The 23,382-nt window shown below is 38.8% G+C and overlaps 1 protein-coding gene across 2 annotated transcripts; it reads right to left on the bottom strand.

Moving 5' to 3' along the window:
* Positions 1-4,896: 4,896 nt before the first annotated feature.
* LOC132395658 (kunitz-like toxin PcKuz3) lies at positions 4,897-21,255 on the bottom strand. Of its 2 annotated transcripts, none has more exons than XM_059972553.1 (5): positions 20,995-21,255; positions 18,798-18,968; positions 13,319-13,489; positions 7,398-7,427; positions 4,897-5,223 (listed from the first exon to the last, which is right to left on the bottom strand). In XM_059972553.1, the coding sequence occupies exons 1-4, from the start codon at positions 21,065-21,067 to the stop codon at positions 7,417-7,419; spliced, it is 426 nt and encodes a 141-aa protein (XP_059828536.1). In that variant the 5' UTR covers positions 21,068-21,255; the 3' UTR covers positions 4,897-5,223; positions 7,398-7,416. The 2 variants fall into 2 exon arrangements, with proteins under 2 accessions (XP_059828536.1, XP_059828537.1); XM_059972554.1 differs by lacking the exon at positions 20,995-21,255 and adding an exon at positions 14,711-14,757 and having other exon boundaries at positions 18,798-18,961.
* Positions 21,256-23,382: the final 2,127 nt, after the last annotated feature.

Consider the following 23,382-nt stretch of genomic DNA (forward strand, 5'->3'; position numbering starts at 1 on the left):
GCTATTGGTATGCTGGCCTTTATAAGTCAGAGCATTGAGTATAGGAGTTGGGATGTAATGTTAAAATTGTACAAGGCATTGGTAAGGCCAAATCTGGAGTATTGTGTACAGTTCTGGTCACCGAATAATGTGAAAGATGTCAGAAAATTAGAGAGAGTACAAAGGAGATTTAGTAGAATGTTAACTGGGTTTCAGCACCCAAGTTACAGAGAAAGGTTGAACAAGTTAGGTCTTTATTTTTTGGAGCATAGATGATTGAGGGGGGACTTGATAGAGGTATTTAAAATTATGAGGGGAAAAGATAGGGTTGACGTGGATAGATTTTTTTCCATTGAGAGTAGAGTGGATTCAAACAAGAGGGCATGAGTTGAGAATTAAGGGGAAAAGTTTAGGGGTAACACGAGGTGGAACTTCTTTACTCAGGGAGTGGTAGCTGTGTGGAATGAGCTTGCAGTAGAAGTGGTAGAGGCAGGTTTGATATTGTCATTTAAAGTAAAATTGGATAGGTATATGGACAGGAAAGGACTGGAGGGTTATGAGCTGAGTGCAGGTAGGTGGGACTAGGTGAGAGTAAGCGTTCGGCTCGGACTAGAGGTGCCAAGATCACCTGTTTCCTTCTTTAATTGTTATATGGTTATATGGATTAAATACTACCCGGCAATCTAAAATAATTTCTCTAGCCTTTTGAGTCATTTGTCATATCTTCTGCCTTCAGCCATACCTTCACATATCCGATCCTCACATCATCCCACTGGAATATCAATAACGACCTGCTCAACTGCCAAACCGTACAATTTTTCTGATCAAAACTCAAACCTGCTTTCCTCATAAAATCACTTCCCAGAATATGTTCTGAAGCAGTTGGCAAGTCGATGAGCACAGCTGAGTGGCGCACACTAAGCTGTCCCAACTGTTTGTTCAGGGATGTAGTTAGCTTCCTTACTTGTGAGAGTCCGGTAAATCCAGTTAAAGTAATAGCATCTTGTATTTCCCAACTTGATACATTGAATGTGGAAGTGTTTATGGTGGTTTGAAAGCCTCTTGTATCCCAAATAAATTTCATCTACAGGGAGTTTACCCATACCATAACACCTGGCAGTGCACACCCACGTAACAGAGACTTGACACCATCGTTATGCACTTGGAGCCTCCGTAGGTAACTAGGGATACGGTTGTGTCTTTTCATTGGCACCCTGGAAATTACATTGTGGGTAATGTGGTTGACCTTCTAGCGGCAATTATTCATGACAGGGAGAATGCAAGTATTCTGACCTCGTCCTCAACCACCTCCTGTACTAGGTGGCGCTGTTGAGTGCAATGGCTGCATCCCCCATCTCCTTCCATTCTGCCACTCTACACGCTGTTCTCTTACAGCCATCTTCGAACCATTTCCCCTTATCCTCTTTAGTACATTCCTTTCTTACTTCCTTTTCCCATACTCATATCACCCTTCTGAGAACCTATGCTACAAATTGTGTGGGATCTGCAGGGTCAAACATTTCACCAACTCTTCTTATCTCCTCAATACTGTGTGGTACCAAGATCCTCAGCCAGAACTTACTGGGTTGAGTCAAATTCTGCCTGTCCAAGTTAGGACCATAAACTCCAAAGAAAACCATCCACAACTTCATCACAAATGCAGTGCGGTGTTCCCCTTTCTACTGTCTGTACTTAGGCAAAGCCTCCACTGGGTCACCTCAATAAGTCCCTGTAGCTTCTAAAATTGCCTCCTGCAAATCACCCAGTGCCCCTTGGCCTTGTGCCTGTTCCTTTGGTAGGGCTGAGTGTAACAGTGAGGAAAGGCTCAGAAGGGTGAACTTCCGATCCTCTGCTTCATCGAAGCGTTGATGCTGAATGCTGGAAAAATTACCAAGGATCATCTCCCAGCTCACCCTTCAGTGTATTTGCAGCTAAACACTCAATTGGGCCACAGCAAATGGGGTAGAACATCATGTCACAACTGGTCCTCCTGCATTCCCCTTTGCCACGGGCATCATTGGGGCAGTGGGTGTTGAAGTTTCTACCCCCTCTTGGAAAAATCCATTGGGAGGTGAGCCTTTACCCCAATCATCCTCACTATCATAGTGTGTTGCCTCATACACTAAATTACCCAGGTCTACATCACCATCACTGTCAGCCCACGTACAAAATGCACGCATTACTCCTCTCTGAGCTGAGAGTTGACTCGGCAGCTTTTTGATCTGTTTTAAACACTTTGTGTGATCTGCGCTCCCCCTCTTCTCAGTTGCCAATTTGTGCAAGACATTCACAGCAGTCTGAAAATCCTGACAATGTTTTTCTATTTGTGTTCACCGTTTTATTCTCCTCTTCACTTTCTCTTCTCACCTATTCACACAGAGCCTGAAACTGACTCATATGTATCAAATTTATCTTGCCCTTCTCACTCAAAATTTCTATTTCTTTCCCGGCTTTCTGCACCCCTTTTCTGTCTCTAAATCCTCTCACTTACACAATTCCCCTGCCCATTTATGCTGTTTCTCTCTCCACTTCAATTAGATTTTCCTGCACACATCAAATCAAGTCATTTTTTATTGTCATTTCAACCGCATCTGCCGGTATAGTACACAGTAAAACTGAGACAACATTTTTCAGGACCATGGTGCTACATGAAACTGTACAAAAATTGCACTGAACTACATGAAAACAACACAGAAAAAAACTACATTAGACTACAGACCTACTGCAGAAAGTGCACAACCAGTGCAGGTATTACAATAAATAATAAAGAAGACAGTAGGCACAGTAGATGGCAGTAAGCTGGTGTCAGTCCAGACTCTGGGTATTGAGGAGTCTGATAGTTTGGGAGAAGAAACTGTTACATAGTCTGGTTGTGAGAGGCCGAATGCTTTGGTGCCTTTTCCCAGATGGCAGGAGGGAGAAAAGTTTGTATGAGGGGTGCATGGGGTCCTTCATAATGCTGTTTGCTTTGCGGATGCAGTGTGTAGTGTAAATGTCCATGATGGCGGGAAGAGAGACCCCGATGATCTTCTCAGCTGACCTCACTATCCGCTGCAGGGTCTTGCAATCCGCAATGGTGCCATTTCCGTACCAGGCAGTAATGCAGCTGCTCAGGATGATCTCAATACAACCCCTGTAGAATGTGATGAGGATGGGGGGAGGAGGATGGGCTTTCCTAGGCCTTTGCAGAAAATAGAGATGCTGCTATGCTTTCTTTGCTATGGAGCTGGTGTTGAGGGACCAGGTGAGATTCTCCACCAGGTGAACACCAAGAAACTTGATGCTCTTAATGATCTCTACCGAGGAGCCATCCCATTATAACCATAATCTTGCTGCATCATGTTCTGGACTCAAACCCACCAGCGGCCACACTATCCTGACTGACAATCTAGACATCAGCCCCAACTGTACTCTGCATCCCCAGCTTGCAGTCCGTAAAACTGAATGAGACAACTGCCAACCTATCAACATTGGATGCTGGACGTTGGAGTTTTAGAAAGTTTCTTAAGAATATTGATAGAGACATTTGACTAATTTTGTATATGCTTATTCAAAGAGTAATCCTATTCCCTCTGTCAAATGGACAAGGAGAGCTAGAAATCCATTCGGTTTTCTCCACGCAAGTTTGAATCTTACCAATTATATGTTTCCAATATTTCCAGTTTTAGAAGAGTGAGGTGTTTGTAAGGACAAACCAGGGTGGGACATGCACATTGCACAGTAGAGCACACGGCAAAATGAAGATCTGCAGCTTGGGAGAATGAGGGGAGATTTGACAGAGTATACAAAATTATGAGGGATAAATGCAAGCAGGTGTTTTCCACTGAGGTTGAGCAAGACCAGAACTAGAGGTCATAGGTTAAATATGCAACGTGGAATATTTAAGTGGAAACTGAGTAGGATCCTCTTCTATCAGAGAGCAGTGCCAATGTGGAACAAGCTGCCAGTGGACGTGTTATCATCAGGTCTGATTGCAATATTTAAAAGAAGTTTGGATTACCACAACGGACTATGATGGGCCGTACTCCAGGTGTGAGACAATTGGACTAGGCAGAATAACAGTTTGGCATGGACTAGATGGGCTGACAGTCCTGTTTCTCCACTATACTTCTCCAAAATTCAATAAATTTTAGAGCCACCAAGTGATAGAATCATGTAACACAAATACAGACCCCTTTGGTTCTCCATGTTTGTGCTGGCCAAAAGGGATTGATGCACCATCAATAACTCTCAGATACGGGAGGTGAATGATAGGCTTTTATTAGCAGCAAAACGGAGCATGGCATCTCGGAGACTGAGGGGGGAGCAGTGCCTCCAATCTCCTTCATACAGGGGTCTGTGGGAGGAGCCACAGGAGCAGTCAGCAGAGGGGCATGTCCAGACAGGTATACATAGTTTACCACAGGGATCACCAAGCCCTGGGAGAATATGAAAACTGCACCCAGAAGCATTGGATACCAAGATTAATTGTGTGTGTGATTGTAGATGTGAGGCAGCAGCTCCCCCAGCTGTGTCACTACATTCTTACAGATTTATATTTACTTACAAAACTAGTATGATTCACAGTTTTTCTTTAACAAATAATTTTCACCTGGAAAACTTCATTTAGTTTGACTAGCTTATGGTCAAGCAGATAACATGCCCACTTTACGAAAATTTGCAGCAGAGGATTTCAGAATATGCCTTACAACAAGCCTTTAGCCAATAGGTTTTGTAACTCAATAAATTATTAACACAAATTTAGTGTTGTGAATACAGGAAATGTGGGATACGGAGAATTACCACAGAACTGTTCATAACATTTTCCCAAAGTTGTAATGTGTATTCAAGTGCTGTGGCGAGGGAATTCAGAAACATGACCAAGTAACCTGCTGACTGACACAAATACATTCAAACATCACACTTTCTACATGGAATTCCTTTATTTTATTATAATTTTGGCAATAACACAATTTGTGAATAGAACTGCATGAACTGAAAAATGGAATATTCTCCACCATGGTAGAGTTTAGCGATAATCAACAGATTTAACTTATTCTAAAGTGACAAAAATTTCAACTCCACATTTCTTTATTAAATGCATCTAATTAAAGGTTAGTCTGGATTAACATGCAGAATTTCAAGAGTAAAATTATTTAAAACAATAGTATTGATATTTTGAAGTTTTCTCTTTGATGCTCAAATCTCCAATCCTTAGTGCAGGCCAGAAATGATACAGATTTCTCTGTCTCAACGGTGCCATTTCTGTCACAAACACAGATAAGCAGAGGTTAAAATTATTGAGATAGAATTACACATTATGGGAATTAAACTGAGAGTCCCTGTAAAGAAAAGCATGATTTTTGTGAGGAATCAATAGGGTAAAGGCATTCTAATGAACTGAAGGCAACTGTGAGCTTGCTTGTCCAACACAGAAATTGAAAAAAAGGCTGGACACATTTTGCACCAAAATTAGTAAGATTTACATCTACAATTCCTCCATTTTAAATGTGTGCACTTCTCACTTTACTACCAGCAGAATGGTGTGAAGTTATCAGAAACAGAGAGAAGGTTCTTGGGAAAAATGAAAGGTCTGAAGACAGAAAAGTCACCTGGATCAGATGGTCTACTTACTCTCCAAGGTTCTGAAAGAGGTGGCTGACAAGATTGTGGAGGCATTAGTAATGATCTTTCAAGAACTAGATTCTGGAAAATTGCAAATGTCACTCCACTTTTCAAGAAGGGAGAGAGGGAGAAGAAAGGAAACTCTAGGCCAATTAGTCTGACATTAGTGGTTGGGCAGATGATGGAGTCGAGGATTATCAAGGATAAGGTCTCAGAGAACTTGGAGGTACATGATTAAATAGGCTGTAGTCAGCATAGTTTCCTCCATGGGAAACTCTTGCCTGACAAATCTCTTGGAATACTTTGAAGAAATAACAATCAGGATAGACAAAAGAGCATTCTGTACCTGGATTTTCAGCAGGCCTTTGACAAGATCCCACACACAGGTCTGCTTAAGATGCTAAAAGCCCATGGTATCACAGAAAAGATACAGCATGGATAAAGCAGTGGCCGGTTGGCAGAAGACAGAGTGGGAATAAAGGGAGTATTTTCTGGCTGGCTGCCAGCGACTAGTGGTGGTCCACAAGGGTTTGTGTTAGGACTGATACCTTTTATGTTACATGTCAATGATCTGGATGATGGAATTAATGGCTTTGTTGCAAAGTTTGCAGATGATCTGAAGAAAGGTAGAGGGGGAGGTAGTTTTGAGGAAGTAGAGAAGCTATAGAAGGACATGAATTAGGAGAATGGGCACGGAAATAACGGTTGAAATACAGTATTGGCAAGTGTATGCTCATGCACTTCGGTAGAAGAAATGAAAGGGTTAACTATTTCCTAAATGGAGAAAAAAAAAAACAAGCAGAAACTGAGGTGCAAAGGAACTTGAGAGTCCTTGTGAAGGAATCCCTAATGTCTAATTTGTAGATTGAGGCTGAGGTGAGGAAGGCAAATGTGATATTAGCATTCATTTCAAGACTACAATACAAAGCAAGGATGTCCTGTTGAGGTGTTATAAAGCACTGGTAAGGGCTCACTTGGGGTATTGTGAGCAATTTTGGGCCTCTTAGAAAGGATGTGCTGAAGCTGGACAGGGTTCAAAGGAGGTTCACAAAATTGATTCCAGGATTCAAAGGCTTGTCACATGAAGAGCTCCGGGCCTATATGCACTAGAAGTCAGAAGAATGTGGGATGATGTCATTGAAACTCGTCAAATGGTGAAATGCCTTGAGAGAGTAGATGTGGAGAGGAGGTTTCCAATGATGGAAAAATGCAAGGCCAGAGGACACAGAATCAGAATGCAGGGGCATCTTCTGGGGGGGATTTCTTTAGCCAGAGAACGGTGAATATGTGCAATTCTTTGCCACAGGCAGCTGTGGAGGGAAGGTCTTGGGTATATTTAAGGCAGAGGTTTACAGATTCTTGATTGTTCAGGGTATGAAGGGACAGGGGAAAGGCAGGAGATCGGGTTGACTGGAAAATTTGATCAGACAGGATGAAATGGCAGAGCAGACTCAAAAGGATAAATAGCCTAATTCTGCTCCTATAATTCATGGTCTTGTGGAACTGATTTAGTCTGTGGGCTTCTACCACAAACCTTGAAAATCTATTTTTTTTTTAATACATGTTTCTCCCTTATAATATTTCCTTCAAGGTCAAATAAAAATCTCCACTCTTGGAATAATCTCAGAAGTTTGGATACATAGCAAGTTGTAAGGCCAGTTCATATGTCTTAAAGAATTGGAGACAGGTTGGTTTAACTAAATGCAAAAATATTATAACTTGTATCGATGCTACAATTAAGATCTTGCAAAAAGCAACAGAAGATTAACAAATTTGAACTCCTTACAATGTTGCTACTTCATCAAGGTACTTACATATAGCAGAAATGCCCCTTTATTTTGCTTCTGTAAAAATGAAAATGAACAGGTGAATACTGAAGTTCTCAAATTACCTATTATATTAACAACCCTGAAAAAAAGAGCATCTGTGATTAGCAAAGAATTGATTTAAGAATTTTGACATCTGAGCAGAATGAAATGTTGCTGTGTGCATTACTTCAATGGTACAGATTTTAGTAATTTTTTTCCAGCGAGGTATTAAAGGATCAATTTAAACTAAAGGAAGAGTTTGTTGGGAGTGTACTATAGGCCAAACAGCCAAAGAAAGTAAGGAACAGATGAAAGGGTAAATAGCAATATGTTCAAAACAGGATTATAGTACAAGGAGATTTCAATTTCCAAAACATTAACTGAGATTGCTTTAGCATTAAAAGCTCAGGAAAGATGTGGAGGTAGGTGTAAGGGCATCATTTCTGAGATGTGTCTAGGACAGCTTTTTGACTCAGCTTGAGTCAGAGTACAATACAGTATGAAACAGGAGTTTTTGGAGACAGTGATTGTTGTGTATTTAATATGTCAATAATATTTGAGTAGTCTTGTATCGTTTGATGAAGCATTCTTTTTCATTTAAATAATTTATTACAGGTTAAAGGTAAAAATACATTACATACGTAATTACTCAAGTGCTCATCTCACTTAAAGTAAACATGGTTGGACCAACATTTCCTTTGAAATAATTTTATATTTTGATGTTACATTTGAGATAAGATATTTTTAAAATGAACGCAAGAAGGCTACTGTTGAAGTGCAGTAAGATGTTCAAAATTTTAAAACAAGCAGTAAGGAATGTTAATTAAAATACATGCAGTCAGCATGTGCTATCGAAAAACGACAGAAAACGGGAAGAATTTGCAGGTCAGTAAAGCACAAGTACCAGGTGGTAATAATCAGAAATCGCTAATGGTTGGCTACGTCAAAGATTGACAAGACTGATTGCACAGCAGGTAACTGGCTCATGTATACTGAGCTACTGGGACAGTATATTGAAGCAAGTGAAATAGCCAGTGAAAAGTGCTCAGTTCTTTAAGTATGAAGAAATACACTTTGCTTCAAAGTCTGATTGCTCCAAACAAACCATCAGAAATGAGTTTTGGTGCTATTGGAAAATTATTGCAGGAACACCAAGAACCAAATCCATTGTTAATTGCAAAATGATTTAGGTTTCATTAGCAGAATCCAAAACGGGAATCCATTCAGAATACACGGCTGAATTGAAGAGATTGTCAGTTCAGTAATGGTCTTAACTAGGCATTGACAGATCATTTAGTTTGCAGAATCTTAGGCTACATCCACACTAGACCAGATAATTTGAAAAAGTCGGTTTCGCGTAAAAACGATAGGCATCCACACTGCGCTTTTTGAAAATATCTCTAACCACATTGAAATGGAGATTTCGGCAAATCTCCTCCTGCCTAGCACGCGCAGGATACACCTACAGAAAACAAGCAACATGTTTTGTGTTGAATCTCGCTGTAAGAGTGTGCGTTTGTGTAGTTACAGACTAGAAAAACTTTAAACGATGGACAGCTGTTGGGTTTTGCACAGGAGAGCTTAAAACTAAAAAAAAACAAATACTGGAGTTTTCGGAGGCAACCGACAGGGAGTTCATGGACAGATTGACCAGGCTGACAACAAACATTGAAACACTGACTAACTCTGTTGCATTAATAAAGCACCTTGTTAAATGTATAAAACATTTCTGCATCCCTGTTATCTTGTATTTCCATACAATGTTACATTAGGCTGTTACACATCTATTGTCAGAGAAGTACTTGCATAAATTGGTAAAACCACCTTCATACGAGCAAGGACAGAAAACAGGGCAAAGTGAGTATACTTATTTATTCAGTAAGTTATGGGTGAGTACATTTTTTTCAAGATTCAAGATGCAAAAACTTTATTGTCATTCTAACTATATATCAGCTCTGCAGGGCAGAATGAGACAGCATTTCCCAGGAGCAGTGCAATCATAACATAACAGACGCAACACTAAATAATAAACATAACAATAAATAGTAAATAATAAATAGTAAAACACAACAGCCACATGTCAGTTCAAAACAACTTATAAGTGTCCAGTGCAAGTTAAAAGTGTCCAAAACAGTCAGGTAGAGCAGCTATTTAGCAGTCTGACCGCCTGTGGGAGGAAGCTGTTTAGTAGCCTTGTGGTTTTAGTTTTGATGCTCCTGTAACATTTACCTAATGGCAGAAGAACAAACAGTTCATGGAGAGGGTGTGAGGGGTCTTTAATGATGTACCATGTCTTCTGGAGGCATCGACACTGAAAGAGGTCTTGGATAGAAGGTAGGGAGACCCCAATAACCTTCTCTGCTCCCCTAACCACCCTCTGCAAGGCTTTTTTGTTGGCAGCACTGCAGCTGGAGTACCAGGTTGTGATGCAAAAGGTCAGCGCACTCTCAACCACGCCTCTGTAGAATGTAGTTAAGATGTTAGTGGAGAGTAATGCTTGTTTAAGCTTCCTCAGAAAGTGCAATTTCTGCTGAGCTCGTTTCATAATCTCAGTGATGTTCCTGGACCAGGTGAGATTGTGATTTGAGATTTGAGATTGAAATTTCTAACTCTTCTGGCTTCAGTCTCATTGCCGTCTGTTCTGAAATGGTTAAGTTGCATTCAAGAAAACAATCAAATAGCACACTGCTGTCTGACAGCAGATTCAAAAGTCTCCAGTTATCCTAACCACACTGATCTGCCCAAGCAGCATTTTCAAACCTGGAACGAGTTTCTGAAAAGCTCCAGTTTCGGGGGACGAAAACGCCGTTTTAGTGTGGACAGAGGGTAAAAACGAAGAGAAAAAGCTTTGCTTACAGATTTATTCAGCGTAGTGTGGATGTAGCCATAAAGCCAAAGAAACATTTAAAAATGGTTCCTAACTGAAGAACAACTTGCATTCAAATGAGCATTTGAGATCACTGTTACAATGGAAACCTCAGACAGAATTGCAGTCAGGAATGAAAGTGAGAAAAAATTGCAGAGTCTAAGCAGAAACCAGCCTGGCAAAATAAATAGTGTTACTGATATGGCAGGGGAATCACATACACAAACAAATGCAGTTAAAGGCAAAAGTTACAGAGAATGCAGCAAGTAGGACAAATGCAAAAAGCATGTCGGAAAGACAAAAGTAAAAGGATGGTTCAGGGAGCAGAAAGAGCTAATGAGTCAACTTGCAGTTTTAAAGAAAGCACTAATCTGCATGCTGTTGATGAAAAATCTGACAATGGTGAGACTGACACAGGGCTGCGTAGCCTTGAGATCTACCATATGAAAATGAACAAATGACAAGCACTATGACTTGTACTAGAATGGAATGGCAAGTTATTTAAAATGAAATTGGACACTAGTTTGGCTGTTTCAGTCATCCCACAAAATGACTGTGAACAGCATTTTAAAGATACTAAACTGAAGCATTCAGATATGCAACAAAGAACTTGTACTGGAGAAAACACAATTCCTGAGGGATTGACAATGAAATACAACAGCCACAAGCCACATTGGGCTCGTATGTGGTAAAAACAGAAGGACCAGCATTGGGGGAGCATGAATAGCTGAGACAACTACAACTTGATTTCAGATCCTTCCACAATTTGCATGCCACAACCCCTGCAATGAAGCTAACTGAAAGCCAATTAAGAATAGAATAGAAGATATCTTCACAAGCCTTCCTGGAGGAAAACTCTTCAGCAAAGTGTACTTAGCTGAGTCCCACCTACTGGTGAAGATGGAAGAAGCGACCATCTTCACCATAAATATTCACAAAGGATTTTATTATTATAACAAAGGCTTATTTTTGAAGGAGGAACTACACTTGCACTCTGGTAGAAACCACTTGTTTAATTTCTTGTTTTAATTACAGTTTCTGGCTCAGTTTCTTCCTCTTCGAGGTTCTGCAAGGTTGCCTAAGCACTCCATGTTATCTGAAAGACATCACTGTAAATGGTAAAGATGACAAGGAGCAGCTCGAGAACCTCAAGACAGTGTTAAAAATATTAGATTATCAGTGCAGAGCCCAATGTAACAAGTGTGAATTGTATAAACCAAGCATCACTTACTGTGATCACACATTTGATGCACAAGAACTACACAACTATGCTGAGAAAATTCAAACCATGGAGGCAAAAGATGCGTCAGAGTTGTAGTTTGTTTCTAGGATTTAATCAATGACTATAACAGGTTCCTGCCAAACATCTTGAACTCAATACTGCAGATCAGGAGGAAATGGCGAAGGACAAAGCGTGAGATGTAAGTACTTGACAAGATTAACGACAAAACTGAACCACTCTCCTACATGATGGAGCTTGCAGTTGATATCGTCAGGAGACGCATCAATCAGCTGTGATGGGCAGAAAGTTGACTACTGCTATCAGAACCACTTCCTGCAGTCTCAGAGTAGGCTCCAGAACCTGGGATGATTCACAGCCACAAGTCTCACCTGCCAGCAGAATGATCCCCTTGTCAGGAAAGGCATTATCCCACAAGAGTAAGAAAACCTTCACAGTCATTAAATCTTACTGTCCAAGTGTGACAACTTAAATTTAATATGTTTTTGATATCTATATATTAGTTGTATTACATAGTATTCTGTGCATGTAGTTGTGATGCATTCTGTTGAGTTGGAGTTTACAGCTAAGCAAGGAGGAGTGTTGTGTATTTAATATTTCAATATTTGAGGAATCTTGTATTTGTATTGACTAAGCATTCTCGTTAAAATAATTATGAGTTTTATGTATAAATACATCACATCAGGGTACAGATACTAAAGCCTGAAATCATGTACCATTAGTCAGAGACCAATTACTATTAACTCCAGAACGGTTTCTAACCCAGATAAAAAATGATTAACTTGCTCCCATCTATGATAAGATGGGCTTTTGACCTCACAATCTACATCATTTATTGCCTTTCTCCTTGACATCTACCTGCTCTGCACTTTCTCTGCAATTGTAACACTTCATTCTGCATCCTCTTTTCCTTGTACCACCTCACTGCATTGTTGTAATGAATTGGTCTATCTGGGTGCGATGCAAGACAAATGTTTCACTGCAGCACAGGCCATGTGACAGCAATAAACAAATTTACCTCATTTAGCATGTCATCCATGTGCCTGACTCCAGATTCCAGAAGCAAGGCCTACACTCACTTTGGCACATCTTCACATTGTAACAACTCCTCCACTGGACTATTTTATTGACTACTGTTCTTCTTCAACCAACAATTCCAAGAAAAATCACCACCAAACTCTGAGATTGGGACTAAACACTTCCCTTTACAAGTGATCCTTACCAACAGACTGCAGCAGCTGCAAAACCTCTGCCAAGATTATTCTCAACACTGATGCCCCACACACCACAAGTCAAATGTGGCAAGCAGTCTTAATTCCAGGATTTCAGTTTATTTTCATATGTAAATAAACATACAAATACCAAGTAAACAAATAAAGAGCTGAGAAAGGATGTTGGTGGTGGGGAGGGGTGTGAGACAAAGGAATAAAGATGGTGCTTCTGAAAAGTCTATCACATAGTTATAAAAGAAAACTTCTTAGTGATACATTAATGGGTTATATGATTAGAGCAGTTACATCATGTGGGTAATGTGCTAATATGTAGCCAATGAAAAATGAGAAAGCTATAAACCGTTAATCTGCTGTACCGCCTTCTGTGAGGGAGTTAGAAAAATATACGCGTTTGTTAAAAAGTACAAATCTTATACAAAAAACGTAACCAACAGACTGTAATCAGAGGCAGTATCACCTCTGCCATGACTTTGCTCAACACTGATGCCCCTGATGCACCATCAATAACTCACTCTGAGATGTAAAGGCGAGATATTTTAGAAATGTTTTCTTGTTCAAGCAGAACAAAAATAATGTTTTAGGAACTTACTTGATTTTAATTCACATTGTACAATGCATTCACTTAGCATTATATACTTGTTCCCATTGCCACCGCAGCCACTATACATGAACCTCTCGCATTTCCGAGTTTTCGTATTGTAGTAATAGTAAGGGGAATAGTTTTCGCATGACCCTATTTTTTTTGGGTCTGAACAGTTGTCTAGAACAAGAAATGGACGAAGTGATTAGCTGTAGTGTTTGTAAAACTGTAATACCATACCAAAACATAGGTCTCAATGTCAAGATGCAAGAAACAATTGAAATACAAGTTACTGTTTAGTAAAAGTACTGCCAAAAATAGAATTTACAACATGATTGTCATAATTAGCTAGTTTACAATCAATGTAATCTATCAGCATTCCATGCAGAGCTTGAGAAAGAAAAATCTGATAGATACTATTTAAAAAAAATAACCATAATGTAAATAATAATCTTTGGTATTTTACCAATAAATACAAAAATAGAGCTAGAAACAGAACTGAAGATGTGTTAGATGAATTTAACCAGCGTATAGTTAATGTACATTGAGCTTTTCTACTCTTCATTCATTTTCAACTGGGACTTCATCAAATTCCTCTATCCAGATCAAATGCTGTGCTAGAGCACATTTCATTTTGTTAACAATGAACTTACTTTAAGAAGTTCAGGCTGGCAGTCATTGTTTATCATGCATCCCCCAAATGTTGAATTAACTAATGTTGAGAATAGTTTCCAACTATTTGCCCCCTGAGGCAGACTGACTGAACCGTGGTTACTCAGTCTCTGGTTTTCTCCCTTTTTAAACAATGGCACCACATGACCAAGTGTCCAGTCCACTGATACCAAGCCTGTTGCTGATAAACAATCACAAATTATTATCAAAACCTTAACTATTTCCTTCCTTGCTTCCTTTTTGGGTCTGGGGTCCACTCCATCTGTAAAATGCCTCATGAAAATATTATCTGAGCAGGGTCAACTCAGATGGATTTAAGTCCATTTGTGATGACAAGAAATGGGATTTTCACATTTTAAAATCACTTAACACAAGTTAACATTAGTCAAACAATATTTCTGAAATGCCTAGAAGCAAAATTAAAGGGATTATGATAAATATTTTGAGGTCTAACAGATGACAAATTTGAATATTGTAATTCTGCAATTTTATATTGTGTCATACTAATTCTAAGTTTATAGGCAACATGTTGTTTGGAATCATTCTACAATAAGTTAACATTACTCAAAAATATTTTGATATGTTTTGAACAAATACCAAAAGGATTATGTTACTAAGCATTTTGAAATTCAACAGAGGAGAAATTTGAATATTACACACTGCATTTTATAGTGTCACTCAATTCAGATTGTTGGCTATTCACTCTATATTAAAAGATGTTATGGAAACCTGAAGTCTTTCTTATCATGTTCTTCTTGTTCTTAATGCTGATGAATCTAAAGAAGGAAAAACAGCTTGAATAAAAACTGACCACAGTACATCATACATTCATCCATTCTCTGAAACTCAGTGTTCATTTTATTAGGTACCTGTGGTCTTTGTGGAATTAGTACCTAAAGCTAATTGATTCAGTTTCAGTTGACACTTCTAAACACCAGCTCAAAACCTATACTTTTTACCTTTCTTTTAAAGAACATGTTGTCTTTAATTTTCATGTTAACTTTTAGCCATTATTTTAATGTTTAATTTACCCCTTGGTAAAACACATTGAACAACACTGCCAATATGAAGAGAGCTCAATAAATAAAGTTGTTATTAGCGTTGTTGCCACATGATTGGCTGATTAGATATTTGCATTAATGAGCAGGTGTATCTAACAAAGTGGGCACTGAATGTATATCAATTCCCATTGACCAGGCAACACTATGTGTAAATGTGTGTGTGCGAGAGAGATGTGTTTATGGAAATTACATTAAAACATCCCTTAACTCCACCCTGTCTACAAAAAATACAAGATGTTATGTTTAACTTAGTGCAAGTTTAAAGATTACCTGGTAAACCATCTCGAAATAACAAATATCGCCACATTTCCTTTCTGATGCTTTGCAACTTTGAGTGATTAGATTGAGTTTTTTCTGTCTCTGCACTAAAAGAGGCTGTGATGTGACACCAACACTCAATTTTCCTCTAAACGCATGGAAAATATATTCGCTGTAACTTATGGAACAATGGTGAAATAAACATCGCAAGACTTGTCATTTCCACAGCCTTGTGTTTTTTTTAAATTAACACTAAACAGGAAACACAGTTGTTTTTTTTTTAAACAAATTCTTATCGTTACTGCAATTTTCCCAGCAAGTCTAACCATTTTTCTAAATGGGTTACCTTTTCCTTCTGCGGAACACGGTAGAGAGAGCAACAAAATGCAGCTGATTAGGACGACGATGCCCCACTTCATGGTTGTTCAGCCGGTGTGAGTTGCCTTGTTCACTCTGTGACCGGGATTACAGTCTGTTCTCACTGACTGACTCCAAGACTCCACATTTATACAGCGCGGTTTACTGCTTCTGCACTCAGCTTTCCATGTCACCCAACTGGAAAACCAATGGCGCCAAACTCATTCCCGATTAGGATCTTCGGGGCTGACGGCTGCCGTTTTGAATTTTATAAAGGCTGATTGGTAATAGTTAATTTTCGAATTATTACTTATATTATCTCTGAGATAACGTCATACAACAGAGAAGCAGGTTCTTTTGGCCCAGATAGTTCCTCTCTCCATTCAGTCGTGAAGAAAGGTTTCGGTCCAAAACATTGATTGTTTACTCATTTTCATAAATGCTGCCTGATCTGTTGCGTTCCACTAGCATTTTGTGTGAGTTATTTTAATTTGTTCTCCCTGGCTGCATTTTCAGCCTCACCTCTTATACAACACGTTGTACATCTCAGTGCTATTGCATTTGAAGAATAGACCTAAAAGAGCTGGGGTGCTGAATTAAACCTCTCAGCCAATGAGTAAGCTCCAGCAAGCAGAATTAATAATCAGAGTTAAAATGCATCAAAGCAAGAAACAAAATTTGCTAGTTAAAGTGTGTTATCAGATTAATGTTGCTCATATCTTTCTGTATCAAGAATACCCTCTTTTACTACCAAAGGAATTTAAAATAGAACACTTGACAATCAACTGGAAACAACCCTATCTTTGACCGTATAATGGAGGGAAGGTCAGTAACGCAAGTGCTGAAAATGGTTGGGCTTAGAAAGCAGCTCTGAGATATCTACAACAATATCCTGAAATCAAGATGATTGACCGTCAACAACTAGAACTAAAGTTTCTTTGTGTGATGTATCCTTTCAGCCATTGAATTCTGTTTGACTGGGGCACATTGATGCTTCACTCTGAGATATACCGTACACTCATTCAATCACACTGTCATGATCAGAATCAGGTTTAGTATCACCAACATAGGTCATGAAATTTGTCTGATCACATCACCTCTGGAACTGACCTTTGTCTTTGGATCAAGGCTGCCATGAAATATAGGAATAAATGGTTCTGACAAAGGCCAGACTGTGTAGGTTATTGGTACACTATGTGTTGTTCAATACAGTGTTCTTGATACATTCCTTCACTGTAATGATGGAATGGTCACTTTGCATTCATCTTGCTTTCCCAGTCTGGACAAATATCTGTATTTTTTGATAGACACCAGTTCTATAGCACTCCGAGAACAGCTTGTGAAGAGGCCGGAACAGCTAGTTCTAGTTAGGCAATGTCAGGAACTATAGACCTGGTCGATCCAGTGCTCTCAGCCATTTCACAATACTGTACCTTTTGAATAGATCATACTGATGCAGGTTTGGTTTCTATGATGTGTGGGTGGGGTGGTGGAGGACAAAATACAAAACTTATCACCCACTCAGTATATCTGGTTAGAAATTCTTCAGCTTTGTTTCTTGCACTAATTGTTTCACATTGTCAGGGCACTGGAACAGGAATCTAATCACAGACCCAGTACTGTGCACTCAGTGATATTAATTGAGTAACAAATCCCGAGGTGCAAACAAAGTCAGTGTCAAAGTTCAGGCAGAGATCAAAACATACAGAGAAATCCACAGACCAGGATCAATAAACAGCCAGAGTCGATATTCAGCCGGACAGAGTATGGATACAAATGCTGGAAAGACTCAGGAAAATTCACTGTCACAATCTGGCAACAAACAGATGAAAACACAGGACTGAAATACACTGAGTAATAAACAGAGAGACAGATGATAGGTGGAGCACAATGACACAGTCTTAATTCCAGGATTTCAGTTTATTTTCATATATAAATAAACATACAAACATCAAGTAAACAAATAAAGAGCTGAGATGGGATGTTGGTGGTGGGGAGGGGTGTGAGACAAAGGAATAAAGATGGTGCTTCTGAAAAACCTATCACATAGATGTAAAAGAAAACTTAGGGATACATTAATGGGTTATATGATTAGAACAGTTACATCATGTGGGTAATGTGCTAATACTTAGTCAATGAAAAATGAGAAAGCTATAAACTGTTAGTTAATCTGTTATACCGCTTTCTGCCAGGGAGTTTGAAAAATACACGCGTTTGTTAAAAATTACAAATTTTTTACATAAACGTAACCAACAGACTGCAATCAGAGGCAGTAACACCCGTCCCATGACTTTGCTCAACACTGATGCCCCACAGATCACCGCGTCTGCAATGCCTTACTCTATATCTTTTACACTTATGGCGACAAGTAGTCTTTTCATTATATATTGATATAGCACAATCTTCCTTCATTCAGTGTACTGATAGATACCTATTATTAAATGATTTAGGATCTTGGCTTAAGTTCAGGATTCCAGAACGGGAACATTCAACATCACGTGTGAATGTATTTTAAAACAAGCATTAGCATTTATATGAAAGAGCATAGTGAGACAATGGGATTTTCAAAATTGGAAGATATGTAATACATACTAAATTCCGTAGTAATTACTGAATTAGTTATACAGTCTTTAGATAAAATCATTAAAAACAAGCTTTCAAAAGAATAATGTTAAACGTTTCAAAATTATTAACAGGGAAGATGAAAAATAAATTTCTTGTCATGTTAAATGTAAAATGATATTGCCTTAGTATAACTGTAAGTTGAAGAGTACTTGGCTGTGTCTCTCAGGTTCTTGACTGGTCAGACTCTGAAATTGTTCCACTGTGCAAGAACTCTTTCCTTCTTAAACACAAGAGATTCTGCAGATGCCAAAAATCCAGAGCAACACAGACAAAGTGCTGGAGGAACTCTATAGGTCAGGCAGCATCTATGCGGATGAATAAACAGACATTTTGGACCAAGACTTGGTGAAATGTCTCAGCCTGCAACGTTAACCACTTATTTCTCTATAAATACTGTCTGACCAGTTCTGAGTCTTGCTTCTTGTTACATTCTCTTTCCTTCATCAGGGGAGTATAGGTGTTTTGGAAGTGTTTTCTTATTTAAGCAGAACAAAAATAATGTTTTAGGAACTTACTTGCTCTTAATTCGCATTGTATAATGCAGTCATTTTTCTGCATAAACCTGTTCCCATTGCCACCGCAGCCACTATACATGAACCTCTCGCATTTCCGAGTTTTCGTATTGTAGTAATAGTAAGGGAAAGAGTGTTTGCACAGCCCTATTTCTTTTGGGTCTGAACAGTTGGCTAGAACAAGAAAAGGACAAAATGATTAACTGTAGTGTTTGTAAAACTGTAATACCATACCAAAACATAGGTCTCAATGTCAAGATACAAGAAACAATTGAAATACAAGTTACTATTTAGTAAATGTACTGCCAAAAATAGAATTTACCTGATTGTCATCTTTAGCCAGTTTACAATCAACATAATCTGTCAGCACTGCATGCAGAGCTTCAGAAAGGAAAATCTGACAGATACTTTTTTAAAAAATAACCATAATGTAAATAATAATCTTTGATATTTTACCAATAAATACAAAAATAGAGAAACAGAATTGAGGATGTGTTAGATGACTTTAGCCAGCGTAAATTTAATGTACATTGAGCTTTTCTACTCTTCATTCATTTTCAACTGGGACTTCATCAAATGCCTCTATACAGGTCAAATGCTGTGCTAGAGCACATTTCATTCGCCCAATGTTGATTTTTACTAATGTTTAGAAAAATTTCCAACAATTTGCCCCCTGAGGCAGACTGACTGAACCGTGGTTACTCAGTGTCTGGTTTTCTCCCTTTTTAAACAATGGCACCACATGAATAAGTGTCCAGTCCTCTGATACCAAGCCTGTAACTGGTAAACAGTCACAAATTATTATCAAAACCTTAACTATTTCCTCCTTTGCATCCTTTTTAGCTCTGGGGTCCACTCCATCTGTAAAATGCCTCATGAAAATATTATCTGAGCAGGGACTCACTTAACACAAGTTAACATTAGTCAAACAATATTTCTGAAAGGCCTAGAAGCAAAATCAAAGGGATTATGATAAATATTTTGAGGTCCAACAGAGGACAAATTTGAATATTGTAATTCTGCAATTTTATATTGTGTCACACTAATTCTAAGTTTATAGGCAACATGTTGTTTGGAATCTTTCTACAATAAGTTAACATTACTCAAAAATATTTTATATGTTTTGAACGAATACCAAAAGGATTATGTTACTAAGCACTTTGAAATTCAACAGAGGAGTAATTTGAATATTACACACTGCATTTTATAGTGTCACTCAATTCAGATTGTTGGCTATTCACTCTATATTAGAAGATGGTACGGAAACCTGAAGTCTTTCTTATCATGTTCTTCTTGTTCTTAATGCTGATGGATCTAAAGTAGGAAAAACAGCTTGAATAAAAACTGACCACAGTACATCATACATTCATCCATTCTCTGAAACTCAGTGTTCACTTTATTAGGTACCTGTGGTCTTTGTGGAATTACTACCTAAAGCTAAATGTTTCAGTTTCAGTTGACACTTTTAAACACCAGCTCAAAACTTATATATTTAACCTTGCTTTTAAAGAATATGATTCTTTTATTTTCATGTTAATTTTTAGCCTTTATTTTAAGGTTTAATTTACCCCTTGGTAAAGCACATTGAACAACACTGCCAATACGAAGAGAGCTCAATAAATAAAGTTGTTATTCTTGTTTCTGCCACATGATTGGCTGATTAGATATTTGCATTAATGAGCAGGTGTATCTAACAAAGTGGGCACTGAATGTATATCAATTCCCATTGACCAGGCAACACTATGTGTAAATGTGTGTGTGCGAGAGAGATGTGTTTATGGAAATTACATTAAAACATCCCTTAACTCCACCCTGTCTACAAAAAATACAAGATGTTATGTTTAACTTAGTGCAAGTTTAAAGATTACCTGGTAAACCATCTCGAAATAACAAATATCGCCACATTTTCTTTCTGATGCTTTGCAACTTTGAGTGATTAGATTGAGTTTTTTCTGTCTCTGCACTAAAAGAGGCTGTGATGTGACACCAACACTCAATTTTCCTCTAAACGCATGGAAAATATATTCGCTGTAATTTATGGAACAATCGTGAAATAAACATCGCAAGACTTGTCATTTCCACAGCCTTGTGTTTTTTTAAAATTAACACTAAACAGGAAACACAGTTGTTTTTTTTAAACAAATTCTAATCGTTACTGCAATTTTCCCAGCAAGTCTAACCATTTTTCTAAACGGGTTACCTTTTCCTTCTGCGGAACACGGCAGAGAGAGCAACAAAATGCAGCTGATTAGGACGACGATGCCCCACTTCATGGTTGTTCAGCCGGTGTGAGTTGCCTTGTTCACTCTGTGACCCGGATTACAGTCTGTTCTGAGTTTGCGTTCTCACTGACTGACTCCAAGACGCCACATTTATACAGCGCGGTTTACTGCTTCTGCACTCAGCTTTCCATGTCACCCAACTGGAAAACCAATGGCGCCAAACTCATTCCCGATTAGGATCCTCGGGGCTGACAGCTGCGGATTCAAATTTTATAAAGGCTGACTGGAAATCATTAATTTCCGAATTATTGCTTATTTTATCTCTGAGATAACGTCAGAAGCAGGTTCTTTTGGCCCAGATAGTTCCTCTCTCCATTCAGTCGTGAAGAAGGGTTTTGGTCCAAAACGTCGATTGTTTACACATTTTCATAGATGCTGCCTGACCTGTTGCGTTCCTCTAGCATTTTGTGTGATTTATTTTAAGTTGTTCTCCATGGCTGCATTTTCAGCCTCACCTCTTATACAACACGTTGTACATCTCAGTGCTATTGCATTTGAAGAATAGACCTAAAAGAGCTGGTTTAGATGCCTGTGAAGGAACATATCTTTCCTTTGTTTGGAATTGTATACTACAAGCCACAAGTCATAGGTGCTGAATTAAACCTCTCAGCCAATGAGTAAGCTCCAGCAAGCAGAATTAATAATCAGAGTTAAAATGCATCAAAGCAAGAAACAAAATTTGCTAGTTAAAGTGTGTTATCAGATTAATGTTGCTCATATCTTTCTGTATCAAGAATACCCTCTTTTACTACCAAAGGAATTTAAAATAGAACACTTGATAATCAACAGGAAACAACCCTATCTTTGACCGTATAATGGAGGGAAGGTCAGTAACGCAAGTGCTGAAAATGGTTGGGCTTAGAAAGCAGCTCTGAGATATCTACAACAATATCCTGAAATCAAGATGATTGACCGTCAACAACTAGAACTAAAGTTTATTTCTGTGATGTATCCTTTCAGCCATTGAGTTCTGTTTGACGGAGGCACATTGATGCTTCTCTCTGAGATATACCGTACACTCATTCAATCACTCTGTCATGATCAGAATCAGTTTAGTATCACCAACATAGGTCATGAAATTTGTCTGATCACATCACCTCTGGAACTGAGTTCCTTTGTCTTTGGATCAAGGCTGCCATGAAATATAGGAATAAATGGTTCTGACAAAGGCCAGACTGTGTAGGTTATTGGTACACTATGTGTTGTTCAATACAGTGTTCTTGATACATTCCTTCACTGTAATGATGGAGTGGTCACTTTGCATTCACCTTGCTTTCCCAGTCTGGACAAATATCTGTATTTTCTGATAGACACCAGTTCTATAGCACTCCGAGAACAGCTTGTGAGGAGGCCGGAACAGCTAGTTCTAGTTAGGCAATGTCAGGAACTATAGACCTGGTGGATCCAGTGCACTCAGCCATTTCACAATACTGTACCTTTTGAATAGATCATACTGATGCAGGTTTGGTTTCTATGATGTGTGGGGGGGGGGGGGTGGAGGACAAAATACAAAACTTATCACCCACTCAGTATATCTGGTTAGAAATTCTTCAGCTTTGTTTCTTGCACTAATTGTTTCACATTGTCAGGGCACTGGAACAGGAATCCAATCGCAGACCCAGTACTGTGCAGACAGTGATATTAATTGATTAACAAATCCCGAGGTGCAGACAAAGTCAGTGTCAAAGTTCAGGCAGAGATCAAAACATCCAGAGAAATCCACAGACCAGGATCAGGAAACAGGCAGAGTCGATATTCATCCAGACGGTGTACAGATACAAATGCTGGAAAGGCTCTGGAAAATATACTGGCACAATTTGGCAAATAATAGATGAAAACACAGGACTGAAATACACTGAGTAATAAACAGAGAGACAGATGATAGGTGGAGCACAATGACACACAGGTGGCAACAATACAGGTAATAATGAGGAATAGATGAGAGACAGAGTAGAGCAGGACTGGGGACAGGACCAGATGGACAAATCTTATTGAATTTTTTGAATAGTTTACTAGGAAAGTTGACGAGGGTAAAGCGGTGGATGTTGTCTATATGGACTTCAGTATGGCCTTTGACGGTTCAATCGTTAGGTATTAATATTGAAGTAGTAAAAAGGATTCAACATTGGCTGGATGGGAGATGCCAGAGAGTAGAGGTGGATAATGATTTGCCAGGTTGGAGGCCGGTGACTAGTGGTGTGCCTGAGGGATTTCTACTGGGTCCAGTGTTGTTTGTCATATACATTAATGATCTGGATGATGGGGTGGTAAATTGGATTAGTAAGTATGCAGATGGTACTAAGTTG

Source organism: Hypanus sabinus, chromosome 6 (assembly GCF_030144855.1).
Source record: "Hypanus sabinus isolate sHypSab1 chromosome 6, sHypSab1.hap1, whole genome shotgun sequence".
Classification (NCBI taxonomy): domain Eukaryota; kingdom Metazoa; phylum Chordata; class Chondrichthyes; order Myliobatiformes; family Dasyatidae; genus Hypanus; species Hypanus sabinus.

Bases quoted from the DNA above. Each gene is read 5' to 3' on its own strand.
- LOC132395658 (XM_059972553.1), bottom strand. From the start codon at position 21,067: ATGAAGTGGGGCATCGTCGTCCTAATCAGCTGCATTTTGTTGCTCTCT. The intron at 18,969-20,994 runs GTAACCCGTTTA...TTCTTGTTCTAG, and splicing joins GTGTTCCGCAGAAGGAAAAG to CCAACTGTTCAGACCCAAAA. The intron at 13,490-18,797 runs GTAAGTTCCTAA...TTCTTGTTCTAG, and splicing joins ACAATGCGAATTAAGAGCAA to ACAACTGTTCAGACCCAAAA.